The sequence below is a fragment of the Idiotropiscis lumnitzeri genome, chromosome 10 (assembly GCF_059441095.1).
Source record: "Idiotropiscis lumnitzeri isolate Australia: NSW breed Sydney's pygmy pipehorse chromosome 10, RoL_Ilum_1.0, whole genome shotgun sequence".
NCBI lineage: Eukaryota > Metazoa > Chordata > Actinopteri > Syngnathiformes > Syngnathidae > Idiotropiscis > Idiotropiscis lumnitzeri.
This window is the reverse complement of record NC_142400.1, coordinates 6,565,775-6,583,630: the sequence shown is the minus strand read 5'-3', so window position 1 is coordinate 6,583,630 and position 17,856 is coordinate 6,565,775. Positions and strand designations below refer to the sequence as shown.

General features: G+C 41.4%; 2 protein-coding genes across 2 annotated transcripts; both read right to left on the bottom strand.

Annotated features, from left to right (window-relative positions):
* Positions 1-240: 240 nt before the first annotated feature.
* Positions 241-10,789, bottom strand: dpy19l1l (dpy-19-like 1, like (H. sapiens)). The gene is made up of 22 exons (XM_088307432.1): positions 10,225-10,789; positions 9,971-9,995; positions 8,662-8,749; positions 8,058-8,195; positions 7,241-7,361; positions 6,688-6,781; positions 6,399-6,456; positions 6,233-6,324; positions 5,864-5,963; positions 5,657-5,734; positions 5,196-5,282; positions 5,051-5,110; positions 4,878-4,958; positions 4,497-4,598; positions 4,358-4,429; positions 4,196-4,281; positions 3,892-3,916; positions 3,350-3,469; positions 3,100-3,274; positions 2,699-2,798; positions 2,490-2,615; positions 241-1,686 (listed from the first exon to the last, which is right to left on the bottom strand). Exons 1-22 carry the CDS (start codon positions 10,424-10,426, stop codon positions 1,524-1,526), a joined length of 2,193 nt encoding a protein of 730 aa, XP_088163558.1. The 5' UTR covers positions 10,427-10,789; the 3' UTR covers positions 241-1,523.
* A 1,375-nt stretch (positions 10,790-12,164) lies between these two features.
* On the bottom strand, positions 12,165-14,170 carry gbp (glycogen synthase kinase binding protein). Its single transcript, XM_088307787.1, has one exon. The coding sequence runs from the start codon at positions 14,051-14,053 to the stop codon at positions 13,544-13,546; it is 510 nt and encodes a 169-aa protein (XP_088163913.1). The 5' UTR covers positions 14,054-14,170; the 3' UTR covers positions 12,165-13,543.
* Between the last annotated feature and the right edge of the window lie 3,686 nt (positions 14,171-17,856).

The window sequence follows — 17,856 nt, the reverse complement described above, 5'->3', positions numbered from 1 at the left end:
GTTCGTGCATTAATAGATTAAATATAGAAAAAAAGAAACAATCGTCACCCATTACAGAAATATTGCAAACGTGACTATTATACTTACGGACCGCTTCTTGTTCTGGGCCGGAAATAAGGCAATCTGGTTCGGTGCCACTCTGCCGTTGTTTTTTTAAAGTAGCAAACAACCTTAATAGTTCGGTTCTTAACAAAACTGACATCAACCATTCATAAGAGTAATAATGTAAAACAAAACAAGTCAATTGTACCCTTTATTTCAATACAAAACAAATATAAAAACACATGTGCAACACGCCTAGACAGCGAGAAGAACCATAATAAACATTATAATGACTGAAAACAGTAATTTTTGTTCGAGCAACCCTTTGGCACATCGAGGAATTCAGTTTAGCTAGTCACTGCAATGCTAAACTCTTCTTGATGTCACTATAGCTTCATATTTTCACCTTTGCTTTTCCCCACACACTGCTACTGTTAGGATGGGATGAACCGCTACAGTTAGTTTGGCAGTGTGAGAGGCTAAAAATTAAAACAAAAATGGGCTACTTTTTACAACACAAAACTAACTTACCATAGTGCAGCTGTTTTAAGAATAACTTGCCCAAAACGTCATGGAAATTATTCCACACCATATTCCCCCCATAAAACTTTAGATTTTTTTGTAACAAACAAACCAAAAAAAAAGTCTGCAATTAAGTTATATAAAAATAGTCAATTACGACGGCACCACTGTACAAAACGTTTTTGCCGGCGGTAGTAGTCCCTTTCACACAGAATCCGAGGTAGTAGCCAAGGTGTAACCAAAACGAATTAAGTTGATCAAAATGTTTTGTTTCTCAGGGTTTGTGTGAAAAGAGTAAATGAATATAAGGGCAAGTGTTTTGTATAAAAGGTAGTGGTGGAAAAATGATGCGCCGATTTTTGTTGGATCTCTGTACTGAAATACTTCTCCATTGATCCAATTGTGGTACCGAACTATGTCCTACTTTGCTGGCTTCCATGTGACAGATAAAGGTGCATTAATCAGGTGTTGCTCCAAAGCACTAAATTCCTGGTAATATTCCTCTTTCTAGATATAAAAAAAAATAGTTGGATAAATCTTTTGGAAAAAGTACCAGTTTCAAAAGATAAGATAAGGTTTCTCGTGACTAATTGTCTGATTGCGGAAAGCTGATCTACTATATAAAAACGTACACAGATGCAGCAATGTCCCACTTCGCTGGGTTCTGTGTGAAACACAGAGGTGAATAAATCCAGCTTGAGCTTTGATTCACAACACTTTCCGCAATATCCTGCTTTTGCTGAGGTTGCTATAAAAAAAATAAAAAGATCAGGCGGATAAATCCCACAAAATCTGCCACATTTTTTTCAGGGAACTCTGTACAAAAAAAAGGCTACTACACCAAAGAAGAGTCCGCCGCTCCCATCGAGGAGACAATAATAGACGTCCTGTAACAAACTTTCCTTCCAAAAATGATTTAAGGATTCTGGGGCAAGTTGAAAAGCAGAAGTTGAGTTCTGTTATCTGGCATCTTTGGGCACTTCGAGGACTTTGTAAATGTGATTGGCAAAGACGGTGTTGAAGTGTGGCCGTGAGTTCCTGGACAAGTGAGTGCACAGAGGAATTTTCCCCACGTTCTCGAGATCCTCCACGTCCCAGATCTCTGGCATGCTGCAGCCAGACCTTGTTGAATGTGGAAAAATACAATTTTACTCTCAATCATATTTTAAAAACATTGTCTAACAGGGCTATTAAAAAGAACATCTTTTAGCTTTATTCTGAATAGCAATGTGAGTTTTCACAATACACTTTTGACTGTTTATTGTAAAGTAAATAAATAAGGTTACGTTTTTAGGATCGTCAAGGCTCGGTTTATTAAAATAAAGTAATAACGGTCACCTCTACTCTTAAAGTATTTTTGAGACTTCAGTCTATCTGCCCAGAAAGGAATGAAACCATGTTTTAACCAGAAGCTTGACAAAAAAAACAAAACAAAAGGCTATCAAGACTTTAAACGACTTAAAAAGATCTTAAAATGGTCAGCTTCATTTTGTCGCTGTAATGCGTCTTGGGTATTCCATCCACCTTTTAACCAAACCATTCCATTCATATCTTATCACTCATCTGGTTAAAACATTTAATTATTTTTTTGAAGGTAGTCACTTATTGATCCACGTGATTTATTAAAACAATGTCATAATAGCCTGACATTGAACTTACTGTTTCCATGTCGTATTTTTTTGTCAATCATATTTAAAAACATTTATTTTCAATGTTTTTTTTTTAATTTAAATAAACGGTAGGTCTGAAGTCAAATTGACTTTATAAGACTACTGCAGTGAAAATAAACCTTTAATTTCTCAACCATCTGTTCAACACAAGCACTTTTCCAAGATGTTCGACAAACAAAGCAGACACAATAATGCTAAAATATGCCCCAATTTGGCTATTTCACCCCAGCCCTTCTGTGCTGTGATTTCTCATACCTGGTTCTCCTGGTGCACCAAGAATCTTCCAGAACAAAAAAGTCAACTCCCAGTTTGTTCAAGTTGCTCTTGACAGTCTGTGCAGACATGCGGCTATACATGGAGTACACCATCTTGGTTCTCTCCCTGAGAAACACAAACACAACATTGTCATGTTCGCATCACCGTCCAATCACATGATGACTAGTGGTCATGTGACGCCCATTGACCTCAGACCAGCGTCTTCGTAGTGGGGATGGTTCACGATGGGGCGACCCGTGGACAGTTTCACGCTGGCCATCGTGGGCATTGCACCCGCAAACACAGCATCTGCATAAAATGACAAAAAAAATAAAATGTAAAAGCATGTGTGTTCGATTGTGTACTGTAATTGAAAAGTTGTTTAAAAAAAAAAAATCACGACAATTGTAATCAGACAATTGCAATCAATTTCCGATACTTTACAAAGCATAAAGATTGCAAGCTTGCATATCGGTACAGAGATAAAACTCCTTAACCTGTTCTTCATACCAAAAGTTTTGTATATTTATTCATGTATTCCGCCGCCACACAGACCAACGGAAATTTCCATAATCGAGTTTGTGTCGACAGAGCGAATATAATCCGTCACCAGGTAGGGTGTTCTCCTGTATCCAATCCAGCAGCTCCTCCTGAGGCACGTTGCTGAACTCCCCGATGATGCCCCACTGGGCCTCCAAGTTGGCCAAACCCTTCACCCCCATGAGAGCCAGCACGAGGACCACAGCAGCCCGATGTTTGACCTTGTCCCCGATCCAGCCCAGCAACTGCGGAGATGACAGATGAGAGGCTTAGTGACGTTAAAACGCAACCACAGAGCGGCGGTGCCATTAGAAAGCCACCTGTCTGGAGCAGATCAACGATGCCACGATGCACATGTGCGGCGTGAGGAAAAGCTTCAGCCGCATGATGAGGATGGCGAGCACACCGAACGCCAGCAGCTGCAGACTGTGATACGCCATCTGCATGAGCACACAGAAAATGCTTGCCATAAAATCATCTACAATAGTTCAATACAGTGGTATCTTTAGTTCAGAGTTTAATTTGTTTCAAATCAAGTTCCACGCAATAAAATGAATGGAAATGGCATTGTTTTTTTCCTGCCTCCCCCCCAAAAAAAATGTATTTTTCTAATTGTTGTGTGATAGAAAAACATACAGTAATATAAGAATTTAAATCAAATTTAAAGAATTATAGTTTTGCATCATGACGTCATGCCTTAATTAAATGGACATTGTGACATTCCTTCTGGTATGTATGCCTTGACCACCAGGGGGCAGTATAATTTTTCAAAGGGGCCATGAGACAAAAAACGCTCTATACGTCAATGTACCACTGTACAAAATATAGAATATGCGAGGGAACATGGCGGAACATTGCTCACCTCTCCTTTAGTGACAACTTCAGACCTATAACAGAGAAGAGAAGCTGAATTAAGCTTTTACTGTACAATTGTGTCCAAAGTTTAATGTCGAAAATATGTAAGTCATGTGTAATACATTTGCGTGTACCGGATGTTTTTCTTGTATGTGTACCAAGTTCTACTTTGTGTGCATAGTATTGCGTGCTTCTTTTTCCCAAATAGAGTTTGTGTTTTAAGTATACAGTACTGTGACTTCAAATTCCTGGTAAACAGTACAGGTGTACCAAATGAATTGTCATGTCAGTGCACAGTGACATCAACTGACCTCCCAACTTCCTCGTCCTTATGATCATTATTTTGATCAAACACTTTGCGTCCATCCCTCAGGTAGCGGATGACATCCTGCATAATCTAAAAAAAGGACAAATAAAAGATCAATTTGTGCATCATACATTCAAATTGGCCACATGGAAAATAATCTGTTCACCGTCTTCGCTATCAAAGCCACCAGCAACAAGTTGATGGGCAGCAGCAGCGTTTTCAGGTAGCGTACCGGAGTCTAGTGGGGGGGAGAAAGAGGTGGTACAAAACTTTACACTTTACACATGCACTCACTTCAATCTTACCTCCCACTCCATGAAGTCAAACTCTGCAGCGCAGGTGTACATGAGCGTGTGGAAGTCCTTGTAGCTGGTGAACTTGGACTTGATCAGAGCACTGATGTGAGCCTGGAAAAGAACAACAAGTAAATATACAATCATTTCCTAGTTTGAAAAAGTATATTCTGGGACCCCAGTTTAAAAGATTGAAGTTGCTCCTTCTGCGACTCATTTGGAGAGTAACATTAGAAGTGAAAGTAGCATTGAAAAATATTACTAAACAATTCAAACTTATTAACAATAACTTTTTAAAAACAAAAGTAGTCCAGTCTAGGTCACAGTAACATCTGAAGTGTCAGTTTTAGGAAGATGACATTTTTTTTTTTTTTTTAAGAAATCCTGACTAACATCATCCGAAGCACCAAGGATGGTGGACAGCAGGAATTTGAGCAGGACAGTGGACCCCACCCAAACCAAAGCCTGCATCACCTGTAGAAAACAGAAGGAAGTTCAAATAAAGAAAAATATAGATTGTTACATCTAAAGTTGAGTTTTCTATGGGAGATGTAAATCATTCCTACCCATAAAATTAAGCCAGTTCCGAAGATCCGAGTGAAGCAATCCCTCAATGCAATGACAGCCTGAGAAAGAAAATAATTGTATTTATTTTGAAGAAAAGAACATCAACTTAGACACCATCATCATCATCATCTTGAGTCGACTCACCCAAATTGAGAACAGCGAGGAGGCGTAAAAGGACGTGAGCAGCATGGCATTGCCAAACATAAACACAAAGCAGAAGGCCAGTGCGACCTGCAGTTTGAGTAAACAAAAGAGAGGAGGCGCCAGTGAGCATGTTTTTTTTTGCAATGGGGGAGGAAACCGAAATACATGGAGAAAACAAATGCAGGCACGGGGAGAAAGTGCGAACTCCATACTGGAAAGTCATGCTCTGTGCAAAGGCAACTAAAATATATTTAGTTGGGGCCTTCTCTGCCTCTTCTTCTTGTTCTTAACTACACTGCATCAACTCACGTAGAGCTCAGTGCTGCCCGGCACCTTGTGGCAAAATATGAAACTACATTTAAGGCACGCAACTCTAAATTTGGGATTGCATATAGACTGTCGAAACCCATGAACGATGAACTGCGATTTTTGGGGACTGTGATAGTTAAGATCCACCATACCATGTGAGTGACCAACAACGACTGCATCTTAGCCGCACTGAGGTAACCCAGGATGTAGGACGCAAACAGGGAAGCCACCTGAAAAAGGAAAAACATTTTCTAAATAAAAAAAGCCAATATAACACTCATAGTGATAATTTTGTACATTTCGTTCTATTAAAAATGTCAATATGTTCCTTTGGACTTTCTGACTGCCTTGCTTTTTACCTGAGTGAGCAGCACAAACTGGGCAAACTGCCATGGCAGCATGAAGCACAGCGTGGAGATTCCCAGAGCGACCAGGGCTATCCTGCTCGGGTTCCGGGTCCTGGTGGTAGGGGGTGTTAAAGACGGCGAGGGGAAAACCAAGTTAAACACACACCCACTAGTCACTTCATTAAGTACACAATTGAATGTAATCCATAAAAACTACATCAGAAATGCTTTTAGAAAGACCAACAGGTCAAGCCCGGACTTCTACCACGGACAGTCCATAAAACGTGTCAAACAGTTCTACTCCAGTCCTGTAGGTGTCACTAACAAGCAACACAATTCCATCTGCTGCATTTAGTGGATGACATGACAGAAAACGTGTACCTCAAAATAAACGTGAGGAGCAGCATCTGAAGGACCAGGAAGGGGTAGGCAAAGCTTTCCCTCAGAGGAGGAGTCCACATCACACGTGTGCTCTGACACACAAGCGCACAAAAAGGTGAAAGATTAGCTGGTTTTTAACCATAACATTCCAAGAAGCGGCACCCACCTCGCCGTGATTATAGAAGAAACACACGGTGGTCACGACGCCGCCCAGTCGGCTGCCACTAGAAAGGAAACGCAAAGGGACTCATTTATTAAAGGTTAATAACCAAGTCAGATATTTGGTATTGCGACAACGCCAGCGCGGTAATCTTAGTAGATCACACCTAACACACCCAAAAATGAATGTTAGTAAGTCAAAGAGAGGTATGTATCAACCGTCCAATATGTGGTTGGATAAGCGGTGTTGATGATGACACATGACATCATCACACGGCCCAAATTGGCGTGATTACCTGAGGTAAGCGCCGTACAGGAAAAACAGGCTCATCATCACCCCGTTCAGCAGGAACACACATGCCACGTAGAAGTAAGCTGGATCGCCCAAGCCTGACGTAGAGACACGCACCATATTAACATACATACTGTCCGAAAAGCTAAAATGTCAGGTGGAAAATTAAGGGGTGTAATTTAGGTTTTACACTAATATGTCATTAATACAGCAAATAATTAAAGTCAAATATTTTGAATTTCCAAGCAGTTCCAAGAATTTCAGTATCCTTTACAAATCATTAACTTGATCTCTTTTTTAACAAGAACTGACACTGTTGACCCTCTCATGACTCTACCAGAGTCTCATGGAGAACAAATAATCCACTGTTGCATCACATTTATGTAAACTTTGACTAATCGATAAGTGAACCATCTTCAAACAAAGTGTTTGTGTGCCAGTTTCGTTTTGGAGGACTTCAGTCATAACTTTTCTTCTTCCTACCGACCACAGTGGGTACACTTGTCGTGTGTGATCTAATGCAGACGGCATAGGGTCGCCACGGCAACCGTCAGTACCTTCACAACTGTCCACGGGCGTCAGGCCTTCTCCTCTGTTGATGGACCAGCACATCTTGGTGGGAACGCCAAAGTAGCCCATGACAGCTGTGTATACCCGATACCAGCTGGCCAGGACCACCTGGGATACAAACACAAAGACACAAACATAATCAGTAAGCTTAGTGAGCATCTCAAGGTCTGGACCTACAAGTTGGACTTTTTCCTTGTTTTGGTGTTATCTTAGAGAATTACGAACCAAGTTTGAGAAAGGGAAGTGGTTCTGATTAGGGGCTGGCTGATTTTGATTTTTTTTTAGGCTGATGCCAATTCCAATATTTGGCAGAATAAAAATTCTGATAACCGATTAATCAGCTGATTAATTAAAAATATATATAATGAATAAAATACTTACTTTATGCGTCAAGAAAACACTTATGACAAAGATGTGAATTACAGGCAGACAATATGTTGTCCTTGTCTTAGCATTTGTTTACCTCAACAGAGAAAAATCACCCAAAAATAAATCAATACAAATTAAAAAAAAAAAAATCATCAGAATAGTTAAGAATATTAAAATATAACTTAAAAATAAACTTGTCCCAATACGATCATAAATTGTGGCCAAGTACTTAATTATGAGCTCTGGCTTCACTCAGCAGTCTACGCATCTAGGTGGGCATCACCTTTCTCTCCAAAGTTTGGATTTGAAATGCCGGCAAGCTTTTGTGCGCATACGTAACTCAAAAGATTGAAAGGTGAAAAAAAAAATGACACTTACAAAATAACAGCAGCATTAGATGTGTAATCAAAAGCCCCCCACCACCACAAAATGTACCTCTGGGTAAAGATTAAACCTCTTGAGGGTGTTAATGACAAGCGGGTACTCGGTCAGCCGGTCGTTCATGACCATATGCAGGCCCTGCAGGAAGGAAGGCGCCTCAATGATGGTCTTGTAGTACGAGTAGTACAAGCCCTGCAACCCAGAAACAAGACAGACACAGAGAATCAATTAAAAGGCCTCACACGCAGACTGACGAGTGGTTATGAAACAAGAAAGAGGAAGGAGGAAGTACTGCAGCTAATCAACAACACACACTCTGGAAGCAAAGAAATGTTGACTTTTTGTGGCACAAGTAGAACATGTGTGACAAAATGCATGTGCAATTTTTAAATCGGGACATTTTATGCACAAAGTGATTTCTTATGGTTCATGGTTTCGTTTATTGCAGGAAACCGACTATATGTGAAAATGAAATTATTTAAAAATATTTGTCTTCCTTTTACCCCCATGAGTGAAGATGCTTTCATTGTCTTTATGCATGCTTGCACCCACCATATCTAAAAGGGTCCCATTTAAATCTTCACTTACTATGACGCAGTGCACAACCACAACAATAAACGTATTATATTATCTGAAAAGCTGTAAAGCTAGTTTTCACCATTTCGGTCCGGAAAGCCATTTCCTTCTCCAGGTTGGACAAGTGTGAGAAGTGTCTGTCATTCTCAAAGAGCTGCGTGATATGATACCTGCAAGTGGAGAATAAAAATAATAGACATTACCCAGGAAAGGTCAAATTGCATTTTATGTTAGAGGACATTTCCTAGTCATGAAATTTAGATGCTGTGCTGATTCCTCAGTTGAGTTTTTTGCACGCCTGTATATTACTGTATTTGACTCAAACGAAAATGTGTTGCAACTTTAAAGACAGCAAACACAATAAAATAAATAATGCAGAGTCTTACGCTGAGTTAGCCAAAGTTTTTTTTTTTTTTAAAGACGAGCTTTAAAAATGGACATGCCTAATGTTTATTGGATAATTACTCCAAAGAGAGGGATCGGCAACAGAAAGAACTCTGTTGAGTCCTCTGTGCCTGGAGTAACATCTGGTCAGCTGACCTGAGACGCGGGGCAGGTACAAAGAGGAGGACAAGCGAACAAATAAAAAAAATAATCTTAAAATGAACTTTATAATACAAAGGAAGCTCGTGAAAGGAGGCCAGAATCTGAGTTATGTGCTCCCTCCTACATGCTCCAGTTAAGAGGTGAGCAGCAGCATTTTGGACCAACTCGGGACATTTGAGGGATGAAATTAAAGCAGGGATTAGTGTTTGAAAGTGCAGTTGTGAAAATAGAAGCGTTACTTTAGCATCTGTATGTTTTTTTTTTTAATCTGGTTTTAACAAAGAAGTAGAAAATATGTAATAGGCTATGTATCTAGAGCAGGGGTGTCAAACTCATTTTTGTGGACGGGCCACATCGTAGTTGTGGTTTCCCTCAGAGGGCCGGTATGACTGTGAACCCATATAAATTGATTGGAAAGCCAGTTTTGAAATCAGAAGCTAGTAAGTAATTGTTCAACAATTTTTCAATTTATTTTAAAAGGGGAAGATTGGTAACAAATAAATGGCAATATCTCATATCTCAGTGTTGTTAAAAGTGAAGAAAATATGCTAGAAACAGGAAGTTGATGCAGATGATTTGCCCTTTGCGGGCCACATAAAATGAGGTTGCGGGCCAAATCTGGCCCCCGGACCCTGAGTTTGACACCTGTGTTCTAGAGTATAGGACCAGTCCTGGAGGTTTTCTGACACATCTCTGAACTAGATTTAAGGCATTTTCCCAATTTAAACTGTGCATCTTTTAAGGGGGGTGAGTTTACATTAAACTGTTCATTTGTATTGAAATGAGCATTTAAAATTCACCGTTAAACCCGGCACTCGTTAAATAACACTCTTTTTATAACTCACCAGTGGAGATATCCGCTGAGGGCAGCTGTGGGCAGACAGATATACAATTTAGTGGGAAAATGGACACACGTTGTAATTGCAAATAAATTAGTAATGAATGGTGGTTAACAATCTGGAGCTAACGCAGACCGATGAGCTAACGCTAGCCCGGATGTTGACGTACGGTAGCGATGACAAGTTTGCTAGCCGCATATTTAGCCCAGATTTGAGTGTCCAAGTCGAAGCTAGCGACGCTAGCGCACCTCGGAGCTTACCGAGGAGAAGCGTGAATCCCAGCCCGGCCGCTGCGGAGTGAGTAAGCCCCAGTTTGTGCCGGATGCCCGATAGCCCGTTCGCGGATTTCGCATCCCTGCCAGCGGCTCGCTTGGCGCCGCTTTTGTTGCCAACAGAAGCGAGCGATGCACTCTTTTCGCTTTTGTCGCTCTTGCCGCTCTGCTTTCGGTTTTTGGCCGCCATAGAGAGCCGCAGGAGGAGGAGGCAAGCGAAAAGGAAAGCCGGAGGTGAGTGAGAGCTGAGCAGCCAAAGGGAAGCGGTGCGTGCCAGCTCCTGAGCTCCAGTCCTGGAGAAGCTTTCACTTATAACTACAGAGGTGGGCGGATCGGTCCAAATATCGATAATGACACATATGTCGATATCAACTTCATGTATCGATCGCTAACTACCTACTTTCCCTGGCTGCTTGTACTATCCATTCAAATTATATAAACCGCTAATCCTCGCGAGGGTCTCGGGTGTACTGACGCCTATCCCAATTGTCTTTGGGCAGTTTCAGTATCGCACAATACAAGAGCCAAAACAAGCTTTCACGTTATGGCTGTAAGATTGGATCTCAAGCAAATTCGGTGAAACGCTGTCCTCAAGTGCACATTTAGCGCAACTACAGGAAGCTTGATTCGTTACCATGGTGACGCCAAGCTGCTCAACTCAAGCTCACCTACCCTGAGACTGCATTGAATTCCCTGAGGGACTGTAATAAAACTCTGTCATAGCTCCGTCAATTTGGAAGTTTTGGTTTTAGAAAGAACATTCCAAATTGAAAGAAGTGTAAAAAAAAAAAACACGCTGTACACAAGTAGAAGTACAGATACTAGTGTAGAAAATGGAAAATACTGATTCAATACCTGTACCTAAGTAAATGTTGGAAAAACAAGTCAATTATTAAGTTTAGTTTCCCTCATGTTGCAGGTCTCAGAAAGTACAAATCTCTAATATCAAATGTAGGGAGTTAAAGTTAAGAGTCAAGTCAGAATAATGAATACTTAAAGAAAGTGCCGATACCTGAAAACATTTATTTAGGTACAATTTCAAAGTAGTTGAATGTTTTACTTCGAACTTTGTCAAAATGCTAATTTCAATCTTCCAAAGAAGACTCTGTATACATTTTTTGTGACTGTTATTCATTGATTTGTTAGAAATAAACAGTGGTCATGTGAACAGATTTTTATAATGAATACCACCGCACCAATCCACTGGACATCGGCCCTCCACGCCTGATGACCACTCCAACCCAGGATAACAGCCCTCAAGGAACACCTCGACAGCATCTATGACTTTGTCTTCAATATCAAAATGTTGACCGAGCAGTTCATGTTTCAGTCTGTGTTACAAAATTGCCTGCAGTCCTCTCTGAAACCTGTCGTGTGAGCTGGGTCATTAACCTGCAACAAACAAACACCACGTCCAAGTTTCCTGCGACGTTTTAAGAAATATTGATCTCTGCTGAGTGTGCAGCTGTATGAATATAGATGCGCATTTGTTGTCAAGGTGAGACAATTTTTTTTAGGACGCCATGGCAGTCTAAGAGTTGACTTCAAATCAAGTGCTTTGATATTTTGTGTCGTTATGCTTTAGCCTTTGAACTTAAATCTTTGAATTACTCACTTTAATCGCATTTCTCTTTGTTGTGTCTGAGCTCCGATCGCTTCCTCTACTGCAGGGAAAGATGACACTCACACACTCGGTGACAGGCAGAGGGAGCTGCTGTAAACAACATGGAGGACACTGCAAAACATGTTTTTCTCCCCTCTCTTTTTTGCAGCCTACTGTGCTCCTCTGCATAGTGGGGGAAGAGGAGGGGGAGGTATTTATAGACTCATAATGAACATGTGTCCGCCAACACCACGTCGTACACACTCACACACTTTCAATGAGGTTTGAGTCACGAGGCGTTCCCGGAAGTCAAGTAGACAACAAGTTTGGAAAAACAAAGTGTGTTTATTAAGACAACCCAAAAAAAGGCCCTGAATACTCAGGAACATTATCAAGATACTTCGTTACGAAGCAGTCGTGCATTTTTCTTTACACGGAGCACAAATACAAAAAAAAAACATTTAACAACAACAGAACTCCTCGTCGGAATTCCCAAAAAAGTGAAGAGCACCACAAAAGTGTTGTCATGTGACCGTCGACAATACACTTCCCCCCTTTTACAAGCAAACAAACAGACCCGAGTAATAGTAAGCCCTGTGGGAAACGACCTTGCATTCACATGCCACCCCGCGCCCCCAACCCCCACTTATCCTGCATATTTGCCCACCGGGATCCCCTTTCAGAGGACACCTAGAAGCTTCCAACCACAAGAGACTTTTTGTTGTCACGTTGCTTGTCTAAAAAAAAAAAAAAGAGGAAACTTCCAATACTCCTCATAAGGACCATGGATGAGGTGGAGCCTATCCCAGGGAAACATCCACGACTGGTTGCCAGCCTATGGACAATTTAAGCGTATTCAATAAACTTATCAGCTCCAAGTATGCTTCAATTAAGTTATATGGAATGTGGGAGGAAACCAAAAGCCGGGATTTGAACCCCGTGCCGCAAAACTGCGAGGCAGTGGTGCTAACCACATCTACCGTGCTGTGTAGAAAAACTGTTTTAGAAAAATGACACAAGTGGTGTCGTATATGAGGTTTGTGGTGGTGACAGTAGCTGCTCCGAGGGAAGTCATGTAAGAGAGGGAAGAAGGAAAGGAAGGTACACACTTGCTTCCTGTCTCCTCTCCCCGAGTGTAAACAAAATGGCCACACTCACACAAAACACTAAACCACCATAACGCTCCTCCACGATGAAGTTCAGGTGTGTGTGGAGTGTATAAGGCTAGTAGTTTGAACTCCAGTCCCTAAACACGACAACGGATTAAGGGATATGATGGGAGAAAACAAAAAACGCGTTTCCATGTGCGGGGAGCTTTATGAGTCGTCTTGAAAATGGCGTCCATTTTACCCTAAAAAAATCACACACATAAAAAGCCCCGATGTGAAATGTCATTCAAATGAGAGAACAGAGGCGAAATGTCGATGCAAAATTAACAAATTCCGGCTTGTTTACAGCCCCTTAGCCCCCCCCCCCAAGTCCCCCACTTGAGTCGAGGAGATTTTCAAACATAAACAACAGCTCATTAACCGGGCGGCTAACTAGCGAGCTAACCGCCTGTCGCTGACGCAACGGAGCCAAGATTCCGGATCAAAGGAAAATGGGAAATGGAAGGAAGGGGAAACACAGGTACCAGTCTTGAGGAATTTAACGTGAAAATCAAAGAGCGGTCATCTGAGGAGGGGAGACGTGTTTGAAGCCTCGTCAGCATGGCACGTTGTCCGTCGCCTTCGGGAAGTCTCCACAGTCCGCAGCGGAGAACTGGAGCCGTCTCACAGCCTCCTTGATCAGGTTGCCCGAAAGGATGAGCTCCTGGAGCAGGCGGTGCGGGTCGTCCTCGTCGGCGTTCAGCCTCTTTTTGTTCCACGGTTTGATTTGGTCCCACTCCTGGTCGCTCGAGCCGGGGATGTGGTAAGGGCTCGCTCGGCTGCTGCCGCGGTTCCGCAGCCGCATACAACATCCTTGCCGTTTCGGAATCTGCGCCCCCGTGGCGGTGTTGGCTCCAACTCCTCCGCCGCCGACCCCCGCCGAGTTGACCACGCTCCCCACGCCGGTAGTGAGTCCGTGCAAGCAGGCCGCCTTCTTGGGGTGGCCGCCGTTATTGTTGTGGAGCTGCAGCGCCTCGCCGATTCTCGTCACCAGAGCGTCCACCTCTTTGGAGTCGACGGTGACGGACTGCTCCAGGAAGATGTAGTTTTCCTTTCGACAGGGCATCGTGAGCGCCGGTGCGTTTGTTGTTGTTATCGGGGATGAATGAGAGGCACCGCTGCTCCCAGCGCTCGTCCGTCCTCGCTCTCGCCACGCTGCAAACCTCCAACAGGCAGGGTTGATTTGTAAACAATGGGTGACGTGTAAAGAGGAACATACCAAGTTTCCCGCCATGGGGGGGCGACAGGAGGTGTTTCGAAACAAAACCACCTGACTCGTGTCGAAATTCTTTTTGAAACGTTTTCTAAACGCATTTGTGTATCAGATATATTTTCAATAAACAAGTCTAATACCATCAACAGTATCGACCTGATGATTTCCTAACATGTCAATAATCTTCACCCACCCTAACCGCTGTCCTGCTTTTGGACTCTTCTTGCCAAATGGACGTTACATAACTCCCGAGTCCTAACTGCTTGGCAGGGGAAATCAAACAAAGCACGTTTTTGGTCAAATGAACTGAAAAGCAAGCCGTTAACGTGCGAGTTTTATATTTTAACTCCACGAGGAATAACATATTTATCTGCAGTATTGTTTTCTCGAATAACGTCTTCATGTAAACTAAAAACAAACCAACTGGAAGTCTTTTAAAATATATCATAATGGGATAAATTGGACGTATCACCGGGTGTGTTCTTTAAATGCACTTTCAATGCACGCCGTGCAAAAAATCACAACATTTTGGAAACAACGTTTTTACGGCCTAAACCAAAACAAAACCAAGTGATCTGTAAAAAGGTGTGTTGTGGAATTGTGTTGGTACGTGACCTTTTTGTTCCCATATCTACTGCCTTAACAGTGACAAACGTAAGATTGAGCCTAAAACACAACTAATAAATACAGACAGATACACACTTCTTTGTTCATTGAAATATACAAGTTTTCCCTTCACATTGGCATTTGGCATCCTGATGTTCAGAGGTTTTATTCGTCTTATTGCATAGTCTGCATGTGTCAAGTTGTTTGACAATGGGAGAGACAAAGTCTCCACTAACCAATGGGTGCATTGTCTCTAAACTGATGTTTAAATGTAAACAAACAACTGACGTTTTTTAACAGCTATTAGTTCTTGCATTGGCAGTAACAAATACAGAAGTAATGGGATTGTTTGTTTTGTTTTTGTTTTGTTTTGTTTTTTTGCATACATTTGACTGCTTCTAATGAAACATGTGTCCAAAGAACCAACAAAAAGATTAAAAAATAATAATATAATCTAAAAATATATACCCTTTAGCAAAAATTATTGTGTTTTTTTTTGTTGTTTTACTTTTAGCAACATAGACCTCATTAATTTTTAGAACAACATCCTCATTTCAACCAAAACTAATTAATTGCACTGTTTAAAAGATTTTAGGAGACATAATTTGGAGCTGTGTTTTTATTCAAACCATTTTTAACATGCACACAAATGCATATTATTAAAGAAACCATGCATCCATTATCTGAACACATATCCTCAGGAGGGTCGCGGGCGAGCTGGAATCTCTCCCGATTTTCTCCGGTCAGGCGGTGGTGTACACCCTGAACTGGTTACCATGGCACACATAGACGAACAACCAGTCAAAATCCTATTCCATAAAATGTTATCTTAAGTCCCATTTTTTATTATGAGGAAAGAAACTCACCGTTTAGCATACAATTGTCTGTTTTTTCTTATTTTTTTTACCTCTAGCAAGAACATAATAAACCCAATGTGAACACGTGTTGTTGTTTGACTTTATCTACATGCACTTGAATGCATCCCATGAAACAAATCATATTAATCAAACTTAAAGATAAGTGAATAAATGCGTTGCTGTCTTCACGTGAGGCTTTGGAAATAAATGTTGTAGCGCATAGGCACCCAGCATGCATATGCTGACAATAAGCGAGTGTATGTGTGTGTGTGTGTGTGGCTGTGAGGAGTACATAGTGTTCAGTTGTGCTTTCTGAGAAACACTACTGCTAAACCTGATGCGCCAGTCAATGAGAGCCCTCGTAATGCCTCGTCACCATATAAGGAGCGAGTATGGTTGCCATCACGTGACGCGGCAAGCCAATCAGAGGGGCCGCGATGCGGACTTCATGTGTGGCTCAAAGGCAAGTGGCAAGTACCATGGCGGGGCTTGAGACAGCGTCTGCGAGTGCGAGTGGGAGTGAAACCGCAGTTGGGAGTGGTACCAAAAAATGTTGGAAATGAAATTCAGTGCCAGCAACGGCATGAAGCCAAACATTATACTCAAAGCAGCCTGATCACGTTTTAGTAAACACTTGCCTACGAAACAACTTTTACACGGATGGGAAGTGAGGAAGTTAAAACCCAAATGTATTTTTTGATTTCCTGGAAGTGTTGATGCAAGAAAAGTTTTTAGCGGATGCAATAACGTGTTTGTTTCCCCTGACCCAAAAAAGTTTTAGAACCCGGAAACGAAAGCAAGCATTTTATTAATTGCTCTCAAAGTTCAAGTTTAATGTAGACTCAACTGAAAATGGAGCAAGTATTAAGGCGCTGGGGTTGGGGTTACATTTGCCCAAATATTATATTTGGAATAAAAAATAAAAAATCCTATTGGATATTACAATAAATGTCGAGCGGAAGTGGTGTTTAAAACCCAAATAAAAAGGAGTGTTGTGAACATAGACTGGGTAAAGATATTAAAGGGACGCTTGATTGATGTTAATATTGGCATTTACGTCATAGCTTTGCATATAAAAATGACATCAGTACAAAAACGCCCCCTGAAAAAAAACAATGTAGTGATTTAACTTTTTTCTTATGATGAGATTTACGGCTTGTAATTTTTCTTCTGTGCTCTAAAATGGCGACCAATCGCCAGCAAAATGCAAATGCACATTCCTACCCTTGCCCACTTCAACTTGAGAAAGTAGAAACGCGTTCTGCAGAATAGTTTACCACATAAACATAAATGCACACATTGTGTAGCGACTACAAGTTGGATTCTACATGAGCAGAAATTCAAGATGTTTACGCATCATTGTCAACGTGTGAATCAAAATGTCGATGGCGTAAGGTACCTTTAGTTTTAAATGGATGACACACCCAGCAACTATTTAGGGCACGGTGTCTATTATAAAGTTTGACGGTATGCGATAACGTCACAAAAATAACAATTGCAAACCTCTGTACTTTCTGTACTACTTGCGTCACGTCACCTTTTTTCTCTAACACATGCCGGCACAGGCTATTCTCAAACGCAAAATTTCCCCATCAAAGAAAATGCAGACTGCCAAACTTCAACTTCTTTAGAAGACAAGCTCAAGTTGTTTGAAGGGTGAAACACGTTTCGATTGACACTCAAATATCGAAATATGTGAGGATTATTCATATTGCGTGATGAATTGGAGTGCATTATCTTGAGAGGTGTTATACTCGGCATACAGTAAGCACAGACAAGGTAAATAATTAGAATACAGTATAGTGTGGGAAAACTACGGCCCGGGGGCCACATGCGGCCCGTTAAACGTTTTAATCTGGCCCGCCGAATTGGAAAAAAAAAAAAATGAATAAACCTTTTTAATGTTTTATTTTCTAAATACTGTGGTTTTTCAAAGACATATATATTGTTGTAATGCTTTTGGTCACTTTCATTTAAAATTAAATGTATTTTTTTTCTCCGATGAGGTGAGGTTACCAAAACACTCCATCCGTCTGCTCCTGGTCCGGCCCCTCTGTCAAATTTTAGAACCCATTGTGGCCCGCCAATCCAAAAGTTTGCCCACCCCCGCTCTAGAGGGCCTCAACCATTTTCACCTGATCAGTCTAGTTTGTGTTGTTTGCGAGTAGTCCTCAACTATGGCATCGCCAACAA